The sequence below is a fragment of the Anguilla rostrata genome, chromosome 4, assembly GCF_018555375.3.
Source record: "Anguilla rostrata isolate EN2019 chromosome 4, ASM1855537v3, whole genome shotgun sequence".
Classification (NCBI taxonomy): Eukaryota; Metazoa; Chordata; class Actinopteri; order Anguilliformes; family Anguillidae; genus Anguilla; species Anguilla rostrata.
In genome coordinates, this window is record NC_057936.1 from 2259350 (window position 1) to 2281752 (window position 22403).

At 46.4% G+C, this 22403-nt stretch overlaps 2 protein-coding genes across 3 annotated transcripts in view; one reads left to right on the forward strand and one right to left on the reverse strand.

Annotated features, from left to right (window-relative positions):
- Nucleotides 1–22403, forward strand: part of psmd1 (proteasome 26S subunit, non-ATPase 1) — a 96016-nt gene that overhangs the window by 63068 nt on the left and 10545 nt on the right. The window lies entirely within an intron of this gene.
- The window catches only part of LOC135252199 (arf-GAP with coiled-coil, ANK repeat and PH domain-containing protein 2-like), a 49179-nt gene continuing 33722 nt past the window's right edge, over nt 6947–22403 (reverse strand). The window contains exons 11-24 of one of the 2 annotated variants that reach the window (XM_064330016.1): nt 20461–20512; nt 19877–19977; nt 19019–19124; nt 18617–18819; nt 18081–18150; nt 17478–17572; nt 17186–17379; nt 16355–16456; nt 15437–15541; nt 14726–14931; nt 14053–14162; nt 13496–13606; nt 13035–13096; nt 6947–9380 (exon numbers count right to left, since the gene is read on the reverse strand). In XM_064330016.1, the coding sequence (XP_064186086.1) occupies nt 9277–9380; nt 13035–13096; nt 13496–13606; nt 14053–14162; nt 14726–14931; nt 15437–15541; nt 16355–16456; nt 17186–17379; nt 17478–17572; nt 18081–18150; nt 18617–18819; nt 19019–19124; nt 19877–19977; nt 20461–20512 (1621 nt within the window). In that variant the 3' untranslated portion in view covers nt 6947–9276. The remainder of the gene's footprint in view (nt 9381–13034; nt 13097–13495; nt 13607–14052; nt 14163–14725; nt 14932–15436; nt 15542–16354; nt 16457–17185; nt 17380–17477; nt 17573–18080; nt 18151–18616; nt 18820–19018; nt 19125–19876; nt 19978–20460; nt 20513–22403) is intronic. The other variant, XM_064330018.1, reaches the window with a different exon arrangement.

Here is a 22403-nt window from a genome sequence, read left to right on the forward strand (position 1 = left end):
AAAATCTTTTAAGCATTTTTTTACTTTTTGGACATAAGACTATAGTCTTATAAATTTTCTGGTTTTCCACTGAAATACATTTATGATCATAAATTTCTTCAAATAAATATCTATTCATTTATTTCACTGTGGTTGTTAAATTAGGACAGTTTCCTATCCATTTGAATAAAAAAATGACATAAAAAATCTTTTAAGCATTTTTTTACTTTTTGGATATAAGACTATAGTCTTATACATTTTCTGGTTTTCCACTGAAATACATTTATGATCATAAATTTCTTCAAATAAATATCTATTCATTTATTTCACCGTGGTTGTTAAATTAGGACAGTTTCCTATCCATTTGAATAAAAAAATGACATAAAAAATCTTTTAAGCATTTTTTTACTTTTTGGATATAAGACTATTGTCTTATACATTTTCTGGTTTTCCACTGAAATACATTTATGATCATAAATTTCTTCAAATAAATATCTATTCATTTATTTCACCGTGGTTTTCCACTGAAATACATTCATAGTCATACATTTCATCAAACACTTTGCTATTCATTTACTTCATTATTCACTTATATATTAAGTTAAGGTTTCTTGTCCATCTGAATAAGAAAACCTACAAACCTAAACTGAACCCTGAACCACACCCTAACCCTAACCCCCCAACAGAACAGGTTTAACAGAATGTGTACATAATGCACACAGATCATGAAGAGGCCACCAACCACTCTTAAATGCATTAAAACCAAAGGGGTACCCCAGATCCTCCCTTAGACAGATCATAAGGACCTTCTAGGCTATGTAAAAAAAAAAGTTGTGTAAGTCGCTCTGGATAAGAGCGTCTGCTAAATGCCTGTAATGTAAATGTAATGTAGGCTGCACGACAACAGGACACAAGAAAAATAATCCCACTGATCACCACTTATCCAGCATTATGCCAATTAGCAAACAGAAACACCAAACAGAACCTGGCCAGGACCCTACAGAACACCAACCTACTCCACGACTACATGATTATCTCCGTTCACAAAAAAATAAAAAAATAAAAGCCCCAGGGACCATCTTATAAGTAGCAAACTATGGCACACACACGAGGCCATGTATTTTACCTTTACAAACAGGCCACAACATTAAAGAATAACACTACAAACACAACTTACGTAATTAAACAAACATTTACAGTCACAGAAAACTTCATATATGTCATGAAGAGAAGACACTGCGACATAAAATATGTAGAGGAAACCGCAAATAAGATTTAGAATAGATTAGCACAACACGCTGTAATGTAACATTATAAATAATAGGGGGACACACCTAGTGACTCATTTCCTTCACAATGGACTTGGAGCACTATAAATACGGGGCTTGCAAACGAGCACTAACTGGACACCAGAAGACAGATGTAAGGCAGAAAAACACAGGATCATAAAATTAAACACAACATTCCCAGGAGGACTAAACGAACACACATAAAACACATGAGGGACCAAATTCTTCCTACTCAAAAGCTACTCAAAAACTCAAAAGTGCAAACTTTTTTCCCCAAGGGGGCCCTGATAAAGAAAGATGTTTTCCTAATCTAACTCTCACCTATCCCTAACCCTATCCTAATTATAGGCCTGTGAGTCATCTCGAATATAGTGTTTTTCTATTAAAATGGATGAAAAACAAATTAAATATCAAGTCAACAAAAGTAACATGGATGTCACAAAGTAATTTATTGTGAAATAATTCAAAAATACATAAAACAACAAAGTCTGGTCACCCTAACCCTAACCTTATCTCCTGATCATAACCCTAACTTTAAAAATACATTGGCATCCACCAAAAAGTGAAGAAAACTGAGCTCTTTTACACAAGTGATTATTTCACGACTGATGAGAAACATTCTGAAAGAAATCAACATGGCAAGATATGTACAAGAAAATGTTTTCGATGTTATTTTATCATTGGAAATAATTATAACCAGAACCATAAGCCTTTATCCTGACCAAAACTCCCCTAAAAATAAACGTTAATCTTAACCCAAACTCTAATACTGCCCCTAAAGATAAAACCTAACCCAAACTCTAACACTACCCCTAAAGATAAAACCTAACCCAAACTCTAACACTACCCCTAAAGATAAAACCAAACCCATAATCTAATACTACCCCTAAAGATAAAAAAATAAATGTTAATCCTAACCCAAACTCTAAAACTGTCCTTAAAGATAAAACCTAACCCAAACTCTAACATTACCCCTAAAGATAAAGCCAAACCCATACTCTAACACTACCCCCAAAGATAAAAAAATAAATGTTAATCCTAACCCAAACTCTAACACTGTCCCTAAAGATATAACCTAACCCAAACTCTAACACTACCCCTAAACATAAAAAACCAAACCCATACTCTAACACTACCCCTAAAGACAAAAACCAAACCCAAACTCTAACACTAACCCCAAAGATAATAAAAAAATATTAATCCTAACCCAAACTCTAACACTACCCCTAAAGATAAAACCTACCCCTAATCATAAGTGCAGCCCTAAAACTCTAAACTCTGATTGGTCCACGAGTTTTCCCATGGTGGAGAGAACAGAGCAGTTCACATGCCCAGGCGCTCACACTGACGGCTGATTAGTTTCAGAATTTTACACGCCTGCTCTTCATTTTTACACAAAACCCAGTCCTGTATTTTATCTATTTTTCTCTCTTTATTGAAGTCAGAAGCTACGGTAGTGCAGTGGAGCGAACGTGTCCTTTCAGTGGCCTCTTACAGGAATGATTCTGAGGTGTAACGGCTGTTTAGAACATTAATAATTAGTTGGAACTTAGACGAGCTCACACCAGTACACACACCGGCCCCGTGGTCACTGATTTGTTGGGGTGTTGAAACAATGTAGGATACCTCTGGTTTGGCTATGGATAACTTTGAAATGTCAACACATGCCACATCAGCCTACAAATATTAGGATTGAAAATAGCTTGATAGCTTGTGGACGTGCTGACATAAAGTGAATTTTAAATTTTGTCCTGTTACACCTGTGAATATGAGTGCAGTGAAATATTTTAAGAGTATTTTTTTGGTCCATATATATGTTAACCCTTTAAGGGGTAAGATTATAAATATGTGATTAGAATTTTCTTAACATTCTAATGCTGATGTAACAATCACTGCCATTAACAGGACACAGTGGAGATCTAGAACACTGACATTGAATTTTGAAGAGAACAAAAAAATAAATAAATAAACCTTCCAAAAAAAACCCTACTCTTCAAAGGATCAATGTGAACTGCACTCCCTCCCTCCTTCCATCCTTCCAGCAGAGTCCACTTCTTCTCACAGCTGGAGGCCAGACCTGTGGCCTGGGCTCCTGTGTTTTTCTGGGCCGGGGTGTCCTGCCCCAAACCCTGCAAACCCTGCTGCTGGCTCCCTACCGGAGGGTGAAAGCTGAAGGAGGGGTGGGGGGTGGCGGGGTGGGGGTTCCTCAGCCTTAAAGAGTGTCCTGTCCTGGACAGGGAGGCGTGAGCCAGCCCCTTCTGGGAACTACAGGCTGGAGAAATAAACAACCAGGGCCCAGAAGCTGGGAGTAGGGGGGGGTGGTGGGGTGGTGGGGTGCAGATGACACAGTGGTGTGTAAGGGTTTTCCCTCTCCAGTTGGTCATGGGATGGTTGAGATCTGGGCAGGGTGAAGGTGGGGGTGAGGGTGGGGGGGGGGGGGGGGTTAACCCAGAACACTAGAGCGATTCACCGGCCGCCCCACCCCTCCCCTCATATCCATCATCATCATTTAGAAAATACATCAGGACTGTTTAAATACATTCAAAATGGAGAGAAACTATGAAAAGCTCAGCGATTCTTTCTTCAACTGGCTCTAAAAGCAGGTCTTCCCTCAAACCCCCCCCCCCCCCACCCCCCAACAACCCCTCCTCGTTTAAAGTGCCCAGTTTCAGGAATCTCATTGTCATCGTTGTTTATGAGGGAAAGAATAGAGTGGGAGACGCTAACAAGCTAACACCTGGGAGAGGCTAGGTAGGGCTATGACTAATAAGACTGACATCGCCACCAGCCAGCAGGTGTCTAATGTAATTCATGCAACTGTAGATGGGGAAAGCGATTTGCTCATTTGAAAAGCTCTTTCAACCTTAACCATTAACTGTATAGAGTGAAGTCTACGTTGTCTGTTTATGTTTTCAATGATAATTCTGGTCAGAAAACTGAAAACAAGAGAATACAGCATTCACTCTGGAAAACACTGCCACACATGCAGGCCCTAGAAGAAAGTAACCAGGTTAATGAGAAAAATGAGAAAAATTACGAATAAGAACTGAAATTATGCCCATATTTAACCGTAATCAGTGCTACATTTTCGCATATTATGTCGAATACAGAGCAAAATATCTAACCATGTACATATAGAGCAGAGGTAAAAACACTCCAAATCCCACAAATATAATTGTATGTCTGAAATGTTCATGTCTGTCAAACACTGGGTCTGTAACTAATGAGAACACGTCTACATGGATGTGCATTCTGTGTTTTACATACAGAACCCTAAGACTGCAGAGTTTCTCTTTACAGAACCCTAAGACTGCAGAGCTTTTCTTTGCAGAACCCTAAGATGGCAGAGCTTTTCTTTGCAGAACCCTAAGACTGCAGAGCTTTTCTTTGCAGAACCCTAAGACTGCAGAGCTTTTCTTTACAGAACCCTAAGACTGCAGAGCTTTTCTTTGCAGAACCCTAAGATGGCAGAGCTTTTCTTTGCAGAACCCTAAGACTGCAGAGCTTTTCTTTGCAGAACCCTAAGATGGCAGAGCTTTTCTTTGCAGAACCCTAAGATGGCAGAGCTTTTCTTTGCAGAACCCTAAGATGGCAGAGCTTTTCTTTGCAGAACCCTAAGACGGCAGAGCTTTTCTTTGCAGAACCCTAAGACTGCAGAGCTTTTCTTTGCAGAACCCTAAGACGGCAGAGCTTTTCTTTGCAGAACCCTAAGACTGCAGAGCTTTTCTTTGCAGAACCCTAAGACTGCAGAGCTTTTCTTTGCAGAACCCTAAGACTGCAGAGCTTTTCTTTGCAGAACCCTAAGATGGCAGAGCTTTTCTTTGCAGAACCCTAAGACTGCAGAGCTTTTCTTTGCAGAACCCTAAGACTGCAGAGCTTTTCTTTGCAGAACCCTAAGACTCAGGAATGTAAAGATGCGGCTGTATGTTCTGAGCCTAGCAGAGTCAGTCGCTGATGAAACTGAGCGATTCCTGAGCATGATCTCAGGCACAGGGCACACCCCATATGTAAACATGAACGACTGGATGGCATTTGGCCACGTCGGATGCAATCTGTGGAAGATAATAAATCCATCTTCTGCCTAATAAACTCATAGATTTCCGAAGTCTCTACCTTTTTTTTTTTTTTTTTGAGGTTTCCCCGTCTGCTGTCTGTTTGGATTAAGCGGTGATTCACATTTCTTGGAATTATGGAAACACAGAAAGAACTGGAAACATTGTCTGCTGACAAAAAAAGGTTTCAGCCAACATGTTTCAGTTCGGCAGGAAAAAAGCATTTTTTTCCCTTCAAGTCTTTATCATGAAAAATGGGTCCGTGAACACCCTAATGCAACCAGGGTTTTGTCATGCTTAATTACACATTTATAAAATGCGATTACCTCATTTCTTTTAGCAAATGTCTCATCCACATCATTTTCTCAAATTTCACAAAATTAGCAATTTCACCGAATAAAATATGGTTAAATAACACAGATTACAATTGCTCTGCATGTAAACTTCATTAAGGCTAATTTATTTGCACAGAATATTCCAGACACCATGGCATATGTACATGAGGGGTGTGGAAGAGCTTAATCTAAACAATGCGTTTTGTGTTAGTGAAAAGCCAGAAATTAGAAGCTCACTAAAATCTGGATTCTACTTTCTACAGTAGTGTAGCATGATGGCCACGGAAACGGCTTTTAACAGCAAGATTGCAGGTTCAAGTCCCTGGTGGGGCACTGCTGCTGTACCCCTGAGCAAGGAACTTAACCTGAAGTGCCTCAGTAAATATCCAGCTGTATAAATGGACTGTATGTAAAGAATGTGAGCTGTGCGTGTCACTCTGTATAAGTGTGTGTGAAATGCCTAAAATGTAAATAGAACTTGGAAACGCCGCATTAGTGTATAACTAAAAGGAGTCATTTTTACAATAATAACATTAGATGGTCTTCCACATCCTAATGGAAACACAGCCATGGGAAAATAGCGGTAGGAAGCGAAATGTAAAATAAAGACCATCGTGTCACAGAATCAGATACCGTGTCCTTCAGTCTGAATATCTCCCTCGGCACGTTAGGCGCAACAGAGAAAGCTGTCAGCATCTGTTGAGCGAGAAGGAGCGCTCGAGCCAGGACCGGTCTCGCAGCGCGAGCGCAGACGTTGCGCTGGACGAATGGCTTTAATTGGGCTTAGCCTCCTCTCGAGTTCGCGCACATTTTCTCCTTACCGGACGGGGAAAGTCGCCCGGGAGCGGCGGCCCTTCGTTTCCCCGCGGGGAGCTGACCGCAGGCTTCCACACCCGCCGCGCTCCGCGATCCAGTTCGCTCCCACCTTCCTCTCATCCTCATCCTCAGGGGGGTCATTTAACATCAAGAGCCGCCACATTACCAGCTTGTATCAAGCCGCCGAAGAACCGTGACAAAACGATGAGCTGGTCCGCTTGTCAGTGCTGAAATTCGAGTCCCCCCCCCCTTCTGGTTCAGCTCTTAATTAGCAATGCAAACACGCTGGACATTGACAAACTTTATGGACAGAGAAATTATTCTTCAGATAAAATAGTTTGTACGCCCCCTATTTACCATAACTGTAGTCATTTATCTAACAGATGACATCTATTACTGGAAATAAAATGTCGATTTCACAAGATGAACGTTGCGCAAGAAGTCTTGTTTTTTTGCAATTAAAACATCTACAGAATACAAGCAGCGTATTTTTAATGACTCAAGTACCACAGCGATTTATTTAAAGAAGCATATATTCATAGATTATGTACATTATATACATAATTTACATCCCACTCTTTAGCATCAGAGTCATCTGTTCTGGATACATATTTGAAAACATTTAGTGAACCAAGAACAATTCTCACTACAGTCCGTATTCCAGCACAAGATAAACACAGGTAGCTGCGTTTCACTTCATTTGAGCGAGAGCCGATTCACGCGCGTCTCGCATAGCCGTTAATTACCGCGACCACGCCTCCTCTGACCACGCGCTGAGATTCAGCAGGTTCAAGCGCGTCATCGTCTAGGACCGGCCGGCCACGCGAATACGCAAGTAGCCAGGCTTCCTCTCCAGAGGAGGAGGAGGAGGGGGTGGGGGCTCATTAGCTGAGTCCCTATTACAGATGAGAGCACCCCCGCCTGCACGCGCTGTCTCTTTTTCACTGACTTGTTGCGCAGGTGGGAAAACCCGCCACCATTTCAGAAACCCCACTGGAGGCCCGCACTCTAAAGACGAGTCCCTGCGCGCGCGCTTTAATTACAGAGCACGGGAAGACCACCGGGGTGGGAATGATGTCCAGACCAGGCTTTAAATTAAACACACTGGACAGAGGCCCACAGGGAGCTCTAAGTATCTTTCAGCTTTAAAAACAAAGGCCAGCATACCGCCCTCCTCTCACTGTCACCGCAAAAAACTAAAACATTAAAATAATAAAAATTTTTTAATTTCTTTGTGCCAAAAACTGAATGAGCCAAGACATGACATATCAGTGATACACCGAGCAAAAAAACACAGCAACTTAAGGCTCGGATATTTAAAGACTCATCCCAGGGAAAAATAAAATTAATTAATTACTGCTGTAGACTCTGACTTTAGAAAGCCTTCACAGAAACTGGAATTTAAAGACGCAAACATTTCTGTCTTCACAATCAGTAAGAGATCTAAAATGGCCAAGTGTTTACAACCTTCCTGGTTTGTTAAAATAATCACAAAGAAGTCGTGCTGGGGAAGCGAGTCACAGTGAACCTACTGCCGCTTGCTAAACACATTTAGGAGCGGAATTACACTGTTTCACTGAGTACTTACATTTGATTTGCATTAACTAATCTCCAACTTACAGCCATTTTCTTAAATCTCATCAGGCTACAAAAGGCTGGTGGTCTATAAAACCTCCCAATGAAGGGGACTTGAGCATTTAGGAATGTCTGAACATGAGTTTGTTTTGTAGCAGACCGGGTGTCCAAGCTAGTCGACCACACACTCTGTAACTCTGTACTTTGCAAACAGACAACAGAATATCTAAAACTGATGTAAAGTGGACCACTGCCTAGGGAGATTACAAAATCGTCAGCCAAGATACTCCAGGTCTAGTACCTCCTGTTCTAGCATCTCAAAATGGCCATAATTCCTAGCATAACATATCAAAGGGCACTTCACTGGATTAAAAAAAAAAACAACAAAAAAAAAACAATTACAATATAGCTACAGTACATGTGTACATAATAAATGCACATACACAGAGATGGCAAGAGATATAAAAACATAATCACGGCAATATTATGATACTGGTATATGGACCAGTTGCCCTGCGTGTGGCTTTAAGGCCCCAATTTAACAACTGTGCCCCAGACCTCTGATGGGACGAGCCTTCTCTCCCGAGCGCAAGTCCATGGAAGTTTAAACACGCGGGAGATCAATTATGGACAGGCTGTGCTCCCGTCCTTGTGTTCCAGGAAACGGGACCGAGATGTAAATGCAGGGACCCCGTCAAGAAGCCATATGAGTGTAAACTTTATAAAGCTAACAGTCAGGCGGGGAAGCCCTTGATCTCCCGGACCGTCAAATACACAGCAGCTGTTAAAACGCGTGGCGTGTTTACGAGGCGTTGGGAGCCTGCGAATACATCCAGGTATAAACACCGGGATATTTAAAAACATTTTCAGCGCTTCCATTCTCGAGTTGACATTTCAGGTTTTAATTTCATCCCCCCCTTCTGCCCCCATTGTGGAGAAATACATATTCTACAAAGGCTATTCATTTTTGTTGACCATTAAAATCAAATCAAGAATAATTTACTAAAAAGGAAAAAAAAAAAAAAGAAAGAGCAAAAAATGTCATTTTAAAAAATTGAAACGTATTGTCCGTTTAGGGGGGGGAGTCGAGGTTCTGGGGCAAAGTCCAGCAGAGACGGGGGTATCAGCGCTCCTGGGGGGGCACCTCCAGCAGCCCACCCAGGGGGACGGCAGCACCTGCCCAGGCCTCGGGGCCTGTTCCTGGGCTCGGCCCGGAGCCCAGCTCCCCTCTCACAGCCGCGGAGCGTCATGCGGCTGGAAGCGGTTCAGCTTGTCCGGGTCGTTCGACGCCATCTGGGAAAAATCTCGGAAAATGTCCTGGTAGGTCTCGTCCCCTGCAACCAGGGAAAAAAAAAAAGAAAAAAAAAAAAGAACAAACGGTCAGGTGAGGCAGCCGGGCTGGAGAGTGTCACATGGCACAAAAGCAGCACGTGATTGGACGGCCGTCTACATGCAACATGCACATGACCTGACCCCCCGAATGGAATGACTCCATTTTACTTTTCACCACATATGCAGGTGAACGCTCAATGGACACATGCAAGCAGCGTCAACTGTGATTGGCTGAAGATGAGACAGGAAGTGAGAGAGAGAGAGAGAGACAGGAAGTGATGCGTACCTGTGGGCGTGGCAGCAGCTCAGCAGAGAGAAGGAGGTTAAGCAGGTTAGAGGAAGGAACAGAGATGGAACTCAGAGGCAGAATTTAAGAGCGCCACGTAAATCCCCCCCCCCACCTCTGCCCCGCCCCCCCCCACCAAGCATGTGCAAACAAAACCCGAACCTGCTAACAAATCACTCTGAACAGGACTCACTTTAAACCATCCCTGGAGTGAAGTAAATCTGCGCCCAGTGTGTTTCACAGAGTAACCATAATCATAATTAGACACAAATGACAAGCCAAAGCAAGATTCATGAGTCGGCAATCGTGGTCTATTTAAAGTGCAGGATTTATGTGCAAAAGGTTCAGTCGCATTGGCCAGTGAACAGAAGAAAGCAGATAAGAGCAAAGGCACTAACTCCAGGGAGAGGGTTCAGGAAAGCAACAAGAAGAACAAGCAGAATCAGAGATAGAAACAGAAAATTTAAGAGCTTTAAAAAAACTATTTTTTTTTAATTAAAAAAAATTAAATTAAATTAAAAACATGAAATAGTCCCACAGGCCACCATACTGCAGACTTTAAAAACAGCAGGAGTGATTACAGCCAAATCCTTTGGATCCACAGACAAACACTCTTTTTTTTATCACCCAAATAAAACTTGATAACCCACATGTTCATCACATTATCTGAGGGACCATCTCAAGGCCTCCAGGGAGAAAATCTAAATCAAAGGAGTTTTTCCAGAGCAGAAATACATTGACCTCTGCTCTCGACAGGATTCTGTTCCAATAAACAAATTCAGCTGTCAGCACGTGGGTGGCCAAATCTTTTTTTTGTTTTTTAACACCCGACACATCATTTCTGTAAAATAAATGGCTGGAAACAGACAGAAATGACAGAAACGGTTCCCATTTCCACCACAAACCACTTCAACAAGCCAGCGGCGTGCTGCAGGGTGATGGATTAGCATGTGTAATATTTCATGTATTTTCCAGTACAGTTCAGAACCAAAGCAGAATCAGAGCACTGAGTACCGTACAGCTACCTTGTCCAGGGCACAGCAATATGTTTTACCCACTTTTTTTTCCTTCGTACTGTTACGCACATTAGATAAATGCTCTACGCTCGTTACACAGAGGAGAGTGACCAGTGAAGAGCTGGGTTTATTACACTAAAACTGTGACTGACCGAGAAACAAAATGGCGTCCGCTCGCAAGTAAAGTGACCGTGTACAGCCCCAGTGATGGAGGCCTGGTTCACGGGGTTTCGGGGGGTAAGCACACAGTGGCATGGGGGGGATGGGGTTCCTCATGCCCTTCTCTCTGTCAAGCAGCCTTAAGGTAACTTGCTTGCTCCATCTCTTCAGTGACAGTGGAGGTATTTAGTATGTAAGTATACTCCCTCCTGTGGTGATAACTGGTACTGCATGTATTCCAGATGGAGATTCTCAAGCAGGGAATGTCAAACTGCAGGACTGCAGTTTCTGTAATTTTTTTTTTGGTTTTTCCTTTGAATCAGATTTTAGACTTAGATAAGGTGCATACGCACCCAAATACACAAAAACCCCAGCAGAAAGTGCAGCCCCCCCCACCCCCACCCTCACCCCCATTCCCAGAGCTGAAGTTTATCAGTTCCGAGGAGCCTTAATTCTCTCAGGGCTGCTGGGACAGGGCTGATCGGGCATCTCTGGACAGCCCTGAACGGCTGTGACCCCCACAGGCACCAGTGATTGGCAGGCCAGACACTTCTACTGGCTTTTCGAGGAAGCTGCTCTGGGTATGACTGTTTATACCACAGAAAGATAAATCAAGCAGACTTTCAAACATTTTAACTCTAATAACAAACTTAAGATAAAGCTAGCGTGAAGCCTTCTAAGAGCCTCACAGAGACGCTCACACGCACGTACGCACGCAGACTCCATCTTGAATACTATACTTTGAATGTAGGACGACTCCTGTGTTTAGACCAGAGTGATGAATAATACATTATCAAAGCCTCTGCATCTGCATTTACATTATCAAAGCCTCTGCATTTGCATTTACATTATCAAAGCCTCTGCATTTGCATTTACATTATCAAAGCCTCTGCATTTGCATTTACATTATCAAAGCCTCTGCATTTGCATTTACATTATCAAAGCCTCTGCATTTGCATTTACATTATCAAAGCCTCTGCATTTGCATTTACATTATCAAAGCCTCTGCATTTGCATTTACATTATCAAAGCCTCTGCATTTTCATTTACATTATCAAATTCCCTCTGCGTTGAACTCAGGCTCCTAAATTTGGGTTTAAATACCTTCCCTCTACCAACAACATACAGAAATATATCACGAAACTACGGCACAACATGCCTAAGATTCGCCATTAGAAAAATAAGTCATTTAAACATCTTAAAGAACTTATTATTATTATATATTTTAGTTACAGTTAAATGCTAGTTCTCAAATTAAAATCTGAGCAAGGAGTTGTACAACAATAAACAATTTAAAATGAGTGAAATTGAACACTAACATTAGAGAACCATATGCTGCAACACAAATTAGAAATAAGAGTGGATTTCTGAAGAACAGCATGAAAAAATGGAAGATTCCAGTGGACACTGGTGATTGGAAACTGAGACTGTATGGAACAGAAGGGTCTTGGACACTAGAGACTGTAGTGAACTGAAGGTTCTATTGGAACACTGAGAGACTATGAACTGAGGTTCTATTGGAACACTGAGACTGAGGAACATGAAGGTTCTATTGGAACACTGAGGACTCGTGAACACAGAGGATTGACACTGAAGGCTTATTGCAACTGACTTGGTTGGATTAATTTGTGTGCTAAAAGGTGCACATGCTAAAGTTAGTAAATCAGGCCCTCAGTGCACGCTGATCGTCTTTCTCAGGCTAGAGGGGATTTCTTCTGCAGACTTTCAGACCCCGGTAGACTGTCACGGCTCACACAGACTGCACTGAGCCCGACTGAGCCGCTTCACACTGCTGCGTTTCCTCTCCCCTGTGTTCACCACCCGTACGTGTACATTCCCACAATGCACTGCTCTGCTCCGCAGGAGAGGGTAACGCAGAGCACCCTGAGATCACAGCTCTGACGCTCATACTTTATACAGCTTTGGCTGGCACCCGCGACCCTGAACCACCTCTGGTACCTTTCTCTGCTTTAAAGTGCATCTTCCCTCACACACCTGGCTAACACTGGCTAAAAACAGACACATACATACGCACACACACACACACACGATCAGATGAGACACACTACAGTCTTTAGCTAGGCTATGGGCTCCTGTGCGGTTGGGCAGTCAGGACTCCCCCAGCTGGAGGCTGATAAACTCCTCGATGCACTTCCTGTACTGCCTGTCAGTGGGGCTGTGGGCGGAGTAATGACCTGTCTGTCCGTAGGGTCCGTCCGACTCCCGCATCTCCTCGTTCATCTTGGCCAGCCGCAACCTGCCCGGGGAGAGAGAGAGAGAGAGAGAGAAGAGAGAGAGAGAGAGGCTCAGCGCAACTCACCAACATGGCCACTAGATGGCACTCCGCACTTCATGGAGTGAGGGGAAGAGCTGAGAGCAGCTTTGATCAAACAAGCAGGAAAGTAACACCCAAAACTCCTCAGCTGCTTTTACCCAGGAATCAGAGCAGCATAGTGCTTAGGAAACTGGGCTTGGAACACAGGCTTCCCAGAGCTGATTTCCTTCAACAAACCATAACAGTATACAACACCATCTATTTACAACACTAAACACTAAACACAATTAAAGCGTAACAGAAATGAAAACAGGACTTTGACTGAAAGGAAAACAGAAGCTGCAGTTTGAGACCCCCGCAGCCAATCAGAGAGCAACTCACAGGGTGACGATGTCAGCATTGGCTGCTTCCACGGCGATGGACAGAGGACTCCGCCCCTCCACGTCCACGGCGTTCTGACTGGCCCCTCTCTTCAGGAACAAGCACACCTGCCTGGGAGGGCGAGAGGGTGGAGTCAGTACCTCAGACACACCAGTGCACACCTGGGCACACCTGACCACCCCGATACCTGGGCACACCTGACTGCCCCGCCCCATCTCCTCTGCACTCAGTCTGTCATGACTGCTCTCCCCGTTTACAGCAGGCAGGCATCCAAATCTAATAAAACATTCCAGGACCAGACAGTACTACACTAGACAGGACATCTGTGTGTGTGTGTGTGTGCGCGTGCATGTGCTTGTGCGTGTGTGAGTGTGTGTGTGCATGTGCTTGTGCGTGTGTGTGTGTGTGTGAGTGTGTGTGTGTGTGCGTGTGCTTGTGCGTGTGTGTGTGCATGTGCTTGTGTGTGTGTGTGCTTGTGCGTGTGTGTGGTTTCTCCGGCTCACACTGAAGGTTACAAGAGGAGCATTGGTACGGAGGCAGTTGCCATAGTAACTCACCCAGTGTGGCCCAAGATGGTGGCGTGGTGCAGGGGGCCCCGGCCGTGTGCGTCCTGCTGGTTCACGTTGGCCCCGTTCTGGAGCAGGAACTCACAGGTCACCAGGCAACCCTGCGGGAGGTCAGAGGTCACAGACACTGTAAGAGCAGTGTTTTAGGCAGGGCTAGCTCACTGTAGGAGCAGTGTTTTAGGCAGGGCTAGCACACAGGGCTAGCGCACTGTAAGAGCAGTGTTTTAGGCAGGGCTAGCTCACTGTAAGAGCAGTGTTTTAGGCAGGGCTAGCACACAGGGCTAGCTCACTGTAGGAGCAGTGTTTTAGGCAGGGCTAGCTCACTGTAGGAGCAGTGTTTTAGGCAGGGCTAGCACACAGGGCTAGTACACTGTAGGAGCAGTGTTTTAGGCAGGGCTAGCTCACTGTAGGAGCAGTGTTTTAGGCAGGGCTAGCTCACTGTAGGAGCAGTGTTTTAGGCAGGGCTAGCTCACTGTAGGAGCAGTGTTTTAGGCAGGGCTAGCACACAGGGCTAGTACACTGTAGGAGCAGTGTTTTAGGCAGGGCTAGCACACAGGGCTAGTACACTGTAGGAGCAGTGTTTTAGGCAGGGCTAGCGCACAGGGCTAGCGCACAGGGCTAGCTCTCGGTACCACTGGCGTTTTAGGCAGGGCAGGACACCCACCCCCTGCACAGCCATCATCAGCGGGGTCCTCCTGTCGTCCCGCTCATTGACCCAGTTGACATCGGCGCCGTGGGCCAGCGCCTCGGCCATGCTGGGGAAATCGCGGGCGGCGGCGGCCCAGTACAGCTGCAGCCCGGGGGAGCAGTCTTTAGCCTCCGGGATCAGCGCCGAGCCCCGCCGCGAACCCGCCAGCGGCAGCGTCGACTCTGAAACACACACACGCACACACACGCGCACACGCGCACACACACACACACGCACAACTTTACTATCAGAGCAACATTAGCACCATCAGAGCAACATTACCATACACCAAAATTAATTGATTGATTAGCTGATTGACTGACGGACTGACTGAAAGACAGACAGACTGGTTGACTGGCTGACTGGTTGACAGACAGACAGACAGACAGACATATCGGCTGACTGACTGACTGGTTGACTGACTGACAGACAGACAGACAGACCGGTTGACTGACTGACAGACAGACAGACAGACAGACCTGTTGACTGACTGACCGGTTGACTGACTGACAGACAGACAGACAGACAGACATACCGGTTGACTGACTGACTGGTTGACTGACTGACTGACTGGTTGACTGACAGACAGACAGACAGACATACCGGTTGACTAACTGACTGGTTGACTGACTGACTGACCGGTTGACTGACAGACTGACAGACCCAGCAGTGAGCAGGCTGTCCCACCTGTCTCCGGGTCGCCCAGGCTGCTGGTGGAGGGCGTGGTCGCCAGCATCTCCCGGCTCCCCTCAGCGCTGTTCTGGATGCCGCTGTCCGGACTCTTCACCTTCACTGCAACACAGGAACGCACCGGTCACCATTGGTCACAACAGTCCTAACGTCCGGTCACCATCGGTCACAACAGTCCTAATGTCTGGTCACCATCGGTCACAACAGTCCTAACGTCCGGTCACCATCAGTCACAACAGTCCTAATGTCTGGTCACCATCGGTCACAACAGTCCTAACGTCTGGTCACCATCGGTTACAACCACCAACCGTCCGGTCACAATCGTCAACCGTCGACAACCATCACACTGGCCGCGAGGTTGCACCACAGACATAGTCCCAGATGGTCAGCTCTGCTTTCTGATCAACAAAAGTTCAGTCTCTTTCTGCTGATGCACAAACAGTCCACAAATTGGTGTACATTTGTTTATCTTCATGTTTACCTTTGTAAAATTAATTTATGGGACCAAGTACATTACAGTTTCAATGTTCAGAAGCACCAGAGACTTCTGATTACCAACCAGGGATGACTGAGGGAGCGGAGGAGGTGACCATCTGGGTTGGGCTATAATATCTATGGTCATGCTGACCAGACATCAGAGTCCCACAACCTGACACAGGATGCAGTTTGAGTGACACACCAGAACACAGAGAGCCACAACCACAATGAGAGAGAGAGAAAGAGAGAGAGAGAGAGAGAGAGAGAGAGAGAGAGGCCCAACTCAAGCAACAGACCTCGCCCGCAGAACAAATGGTACCAACCACACCAAGCCAAGATGCACCACTGCACGGATGAGTCCACAGTGCTGAACGGGGGGGGGGGGGGGATAATGACCCACAGATGAGTGACTTCCCAGGAGACTGTGACTGTACTTACTACTCCACTGCTTCGAAGAGGTGTCAAAGTAGGAGAAGAGCGAGTCGAGCTCGTCAGGACAGAAGAGAGAGTCTCGACGGGCCTTGCCTTGGCTGGCTGAGGCTATGTGGGGTCAGAGGTCAAAGTGCAGGAGCGGGTTAGCAAGGGGGCACAGAGAAAGGAGAGAAGGGAGGGAGAAGGAGAGAGAGTGAGCAAGAGAGGTAGGGAGAAAGAAAGAAAGAAAGAGAGAAATAGGTAGGGAGGGGGAGAGAGTTTGGGAGTGAGAGAGGGAGAGAAAGAGAGGGACGGAGGAGGAAAGCGGTAGGGAGGTATGGGAGGGAGAGAGAGCAAGCAAAAGGTAGAGGGGGAGAGGGGGGTAGTGGAGAGAAAGAGAAAGAGAGAGAGAGAGAGAAAGAGAGAGGGAGCAGGGAGGTGGTGGAAAGAGAGAGAGAGAGAGCGAGAGAGAGCAGGGCAGTGGGGGAAAGAGAGAAAGAGAGAGAGAGCCAGGGAGGTGGCGGAAAAAGAGAAAGAGAGAGAGAGAGGGCACAGATGAGTTCAGCCACAGCAGGGATGGACAGGAGGATATAAGCGAAGGCGCTCAGCCTAGCATCGCTCCGAAGGAGGGGGGGGGGGCTCACCTGGTCACCTGACATACTGGGAGACAGGGCTGAATGTCAGCATCAGGGGAGAGGGGGGGGAGGGGGCGCTCACCTGACGTGCTAGAGGTGGAGGTTCATCTCGGCATCACAGGTGGGGTGTAGTTTAGGCATGGGGGAGGAGGGGGGGGAATGATGTCTGACCTGACAGGTTGGAGGCGGGGCTTAATTCAGGCATGGGGGGGCAGAGTCTCACCTGCTGTGTCAGAGGTGGCGTGGAGCTTGGGCGTGGGCGGGGCCGGCCTGGGCGACAGGTGCTCCGAACTGATGCTCAGCCGCTTCTCCTGCTTGCTCAGGATGATGACCTTTGACCTCTGCTGGGCAGGCGATGGAATGCGGGCGAACCTCCTGTCGACGTACTTGGCTCTGATGTAGGCCTCGATCTCCTGCCTGGACCGCAGACGAGGGGGGGGGGGCAGTGAGTACCTGATTGGTCGGTTTAGTACACACTCTCTCAGCACCTTGTTACCCAGAAGGCCGTGCGGTACCTTGGATCTCCGGGCTCTGGCTTCTTGACTTTCATTTCTTCTCGACGTGCTTCATATATCGGGTTTAGGACCCCATTCCCCAGCTCACACATCACCTGTGCCAAACAATTAACCAATCAGAACACAGCATATACAGAATCCAAACAGCAATACAGCGTCTGAATCAAACTCACACCACAGTTCAGCAACCAGCTACCAGCTATTTCTGCAGATGTCCCACCCAACCACGATTGTGATGTGTTGTAGTCCCACAGCTGAATGCACTTCATGTTGCCATGGAGAAGGAGAGCCGGCTAATTCACTAAATTGCCAGTATAAATAGCAGTACACCCCACTCGACTCTGCAACTTATTTAGCAGCACCCTTCAACTGTCACTTCCAGTTAAGTGTGTGTCGGAAACAGGCACTTCAATTCGGTTTATATAGCCTCTGAAGGTCAGAGAGGGAGAGAGAGAGAGAAAGAGTCTGGTCCTGTACAGCAGGAGAGCAGAAACAGGGTGAATACAGAGCGTTCTGACGAGCCATCTGTCATCCTGTTTCTCTCCTGGCTCAGCCCCCACCCACTCAGCCCCACCCCCACCCACTCAGCCCCGCCCCACTCACCTTGAGCAGCTCCGGCTCCCAGGTGTCCAGAGTCAGCGATCTCACCTTGGAGAAGTGAACACCCAGACTCCTGCAGAGAGTGGGGAACGACAGCGTCAATCAAACGGTCGACCAATCACAGTAAGGAGACGTTATTCACTGAAGACACCCTCCTTTCCATAAAGTCAGTCACAGCATCACCTCTCAAATCAGGCATCAATATTTTGCCCTTTTCACTGACTTTTGCAGTAACATTAAAGGCATACTATGCAGGATTTCTTGTGTTTACAATCAAAGCAGTTTCTTCCTCCGTCTAAGATTTGTTCCTGCATAGTCTGCCTGAATGTATGATTTTCCACGGTTTCATTTCAGAATAGCCTTGAAATAGAACCCTACGTGCTAACTTTCTTTCTTATTAATAAATAAGAACACATTCTATGCAGAGGGAGACGCCCAGGTTTACCTGTGTATTCCGGAGCACTCTATGCACAGGGTGATGCCCAGGTTTACCTGTGTATTCCGGAGCACTCTATGCACAGGGTGATGCCCAGGTTTACCTGTGTATTCCGGAGCACTCGATGCAGAGGGTGATGCCCAGGTTGATGCTGGCCCAGCTGGGGTCCGGCTGGCTGCAGTCGCAGCAGACGGCGTTTCCCGGGACGCAGAGAACCCGCTGCAGCGCCCCCTCCCCCCGCACGCAGCGCTCCTTCGCCTCCGGGTCCAGGCTCGCTGTGGAGGCCGACGGCTTCTTGTCCAGCTTCTGCAGGGAAAACCCGGAAGACCCCCAACCCCAAACAGTTTGAGCGTTTACTCTGGGTTCAATCCCACCCACATTCTCACACACGTCTGCTACTTACACTCCCTCACTCCCCCTCACACCCGCTATCACACTTAACACAGTGCAGGAGGGCTATGTTACCACACAACGCAGTGCTGAAGGGTCTGCGACCTTCACTGACCTCTGCGTCTTCCCCCTTATCCCGGAAGGCGCTGGCGATGCTGTTCTGGACGGCTTTGATCCAGGCCTGTCTGAGCTTCTCTGAGTCGGCCTGCATCATACAGCTCCTGGGCAGGGGAGAAGAGACGGAACACAATCAATCAACCAATCAATCAATCAATCAATCAATCAAACAAACAAACAACCAGTCAGTCAGTCAACCAACTCAATCAATCAAACAAACAAACAAACAAACAAACAAACAAACAACCAGTCAGTCAGTCAGTCGCCCAACTCAATCAATCAAACAAACAACCAGTCAGTCAATCAATCAAACAATCAATCAACCAGTCAGCCAGGCAATCAATCAATCAACCAACTCATTGAATGAATGAATGAATGAATGAATGAATGAATGAATCAACCCACCAACCAACCAACCAACCAACCAAGAAACAAGGATCTTTTCAAGTAGCTGAGGGCTTTTCTGATGAGAGTTCTGAAAGAGCAGACTCCATTGGCTGGAGTCCCAGGCCCTAGTGTCCCTGAGGAGCAAAGCAGGGGTTTGGGGCCCCTGTGGAGTGGGATTTTGGGGTTCCCTGTGGAGTAGGGTTTGGGGGTCCCTGTGTAGCAGAGCAGGTTTTGGGTTCCCTGTGGACTGGGGTTTTAGGGTTCCCTGTGGAGGGTGGTTTTAGGGTACCCTGTGGAGTGGGATTTTGGGGTTCCCTGTGGAGTGGGGTTTTGGGGGTCCCTGTGGAGCAGAGCGGGGTTTTGGGGTGCCTGGGGAGCGGGGTTTTGGGGTCCCTGGGGAGCAGGGTTTTGGGGTGCCTGGGGAGCGGGGTTTTGGGGTGCCTGGGGAGCGGGGTTTTGGGGTACTCACTTGGTTGGGGACACAACCTCGAAGCAGAAGCGGCGCTCGATGTCCTCGCAGTGTTTGACGGTGCAGAGCCGCAGATCCTCCACCACCACCGTGGGGTTATCCTGCAGGAGAATCCGCCAACGACTCAGTTACCGCCAGCAAGCAGGTACCGGTGTCTTACTGAACCTACTGCAGAGACACTGCGCTCCCGTCCACACAACTAATCACCTCCAAAACCACTCACTCCACACAAATAATCACAGCCAATCACCTTCTTTACTAATCACCTCTAAATCACCACTCACTCCACACACAACTAATCACCTTCTTTACTAATCACCTCTAAATCATCACTAACTCCAAACACAACTAATCACCTTCTTTACTAATCACCTCTAAATTATCATTCATACCACACACAACTAATCACCTCCAACTCACTCCACACAACTAATCACCTCCAAAACCACTCACTCCACACAACTAATCACAGCCAACTCACCACTCAGTCCACACACAACTAATCACCTTTACTAATCACCTCCAACTCACTCCACACACAACTAATCACCTTCTTTACTAATAAAAAAACACTTTTGCCTTACCTTGAATTTCTTCTGATAAACTAGCTGGTTGTTCTGAATGGAGAACCATCGCCTAAGAAAAAAATGCATTTTGTGATCCAATATTCCACATTTACAAAAAACATAAAAATAAAAAAAAAGAAATCAGACCACAAACCAGTATCCTGACACAGAGCTATCCATTGTTAGTAGTACCCTTGAAAGGACTGGAAAGCGCTATTAATACATGAAAAACCACAATGGAAAGAACCGCACGAAAGGACTGCAGTCACGCAGGGCAAAACAGGCACATGGACAAGCTGGATCATATTTCCAGGCCTTCATTCTCACTTCCTGTTTCCTGCTACAGACCAGACATGATAAATCGGGTAATGCAGGAGAGGAGCTCCACCAATCGCTGAGTGTACATTCAACGACCAACAGGACAATGGGAACTGCCAGGAAGTGGCCAGAAACCAATCACTGTTGCCGTTGTTCTATTGGTCATTATTAATGCGCTCTGTGATTGGTGGAGCTCCTCTGTGACATCACACATGTCACCTGACAGGAAAGTACAGCACAGACCAATCATACAGGCATGAGATCATTCATGGAAACAGAGGGATCTAAATAAAAACATATTTTTTGAAAATAAATAAATAAATCAGTCTTAAAATGAATGAGGCACCAATAATGATTGAACTGATTCAGTAACGAGACGACCAACATTCAAAAGACAGATGGAAGCAGAGGACAGCATATGAACAGAGATAGTGTGTAATAGAGTGGGGGAGCATCATGGGGGAGCTGTTATGAATATATCAGTCAGTCACAGGAGGAGCATACTCTTGAAAGCAAGGGTCACACTGAAACACTGTCTCTAACCAAGGACCGCAGTGGTCAGAGTGTGTGTGTGTGCGTGTGCGTGTGCGAGTGAGTGAGTGAGTGAGAGCGATAGTTTGTGTGAGAGAGTGTGGGAACATGCATGCGAGGGGCAAGGGGGCGGAGCCAGAAGCTGTGATGTATGTACCTGTCGTAAACAGCCTTTTTTCTGTCATGTGACAAATTTCAGGATAGACCAAAGAATGAGGGGGCGGGGTTTAACACAAACACAAGGGACAGACAGGAAGAAAAACACAAATGAGACTCTGTGCAAGCCAACGGCCACAGAGCTGCAGGAACACAGGTAAGAAACACAGGTAAAATGAGAAAAAAACAGCACAGCACAGTGACACACCCTCACTGTGAGAAGGGAAACGTCTTCTCAAACGAGCGCTCGATTGGAACTGGTTGTGATCTCCTCTGCATGATTAAAAAGTCCAGCTGAAGGTCACTTATGTAGACTCAACTGGGCGGCTGCGTGGCATGATGGTCAGGGACCTGGGTATGCAACTCAGAGGGTTGCAGGTTCCAATCCCAGGTGTGGCACTGCTGCTGTACCCCTGAGCTGAAGGTACTCAACCTGAACTGCTTCTGTAAAACATCTGGCTGTATAAACAGACTGCGTGTAAAAGAACGTAATTCGTGTCACCGTGGATAACAGCGTCTGCTGAATCTCAGTTAGGTTTAATCGCTTGTTTTGTTTTTACCTTCTTTTACATTATAATGTTACTTAAGGCTTTATTCTCTGTTCTCTGACTGTGGACGGCCCGGCTGTGTCTGTAAGCCAGTCCCCATGACTACAGCTGTCCCTGTGAATTCAGTAGAGCAGAGCCAGACGCTCGCTCTCCAGCTAAATAAACGCCTGCCGTCAAGCAGCACTTAATCCAGCTCCTGAGCCGAACAGAGCAGGGTGTGCCTGCTGCCAACGCTGCCATACATAATGCAGAGATGTGAAAAAAAAGAGAAAAGGACTGGTCTTTATTTACACACAAATATGAGTCCTGCACAACAACAGGAACTGGGTTCAGGAAAACTACCAGTTTAAGAAAAGACCCAGCCCCTAGCCCCTGCCCCCCAAGGGTCCTCCACAACAGAAGGCGGTT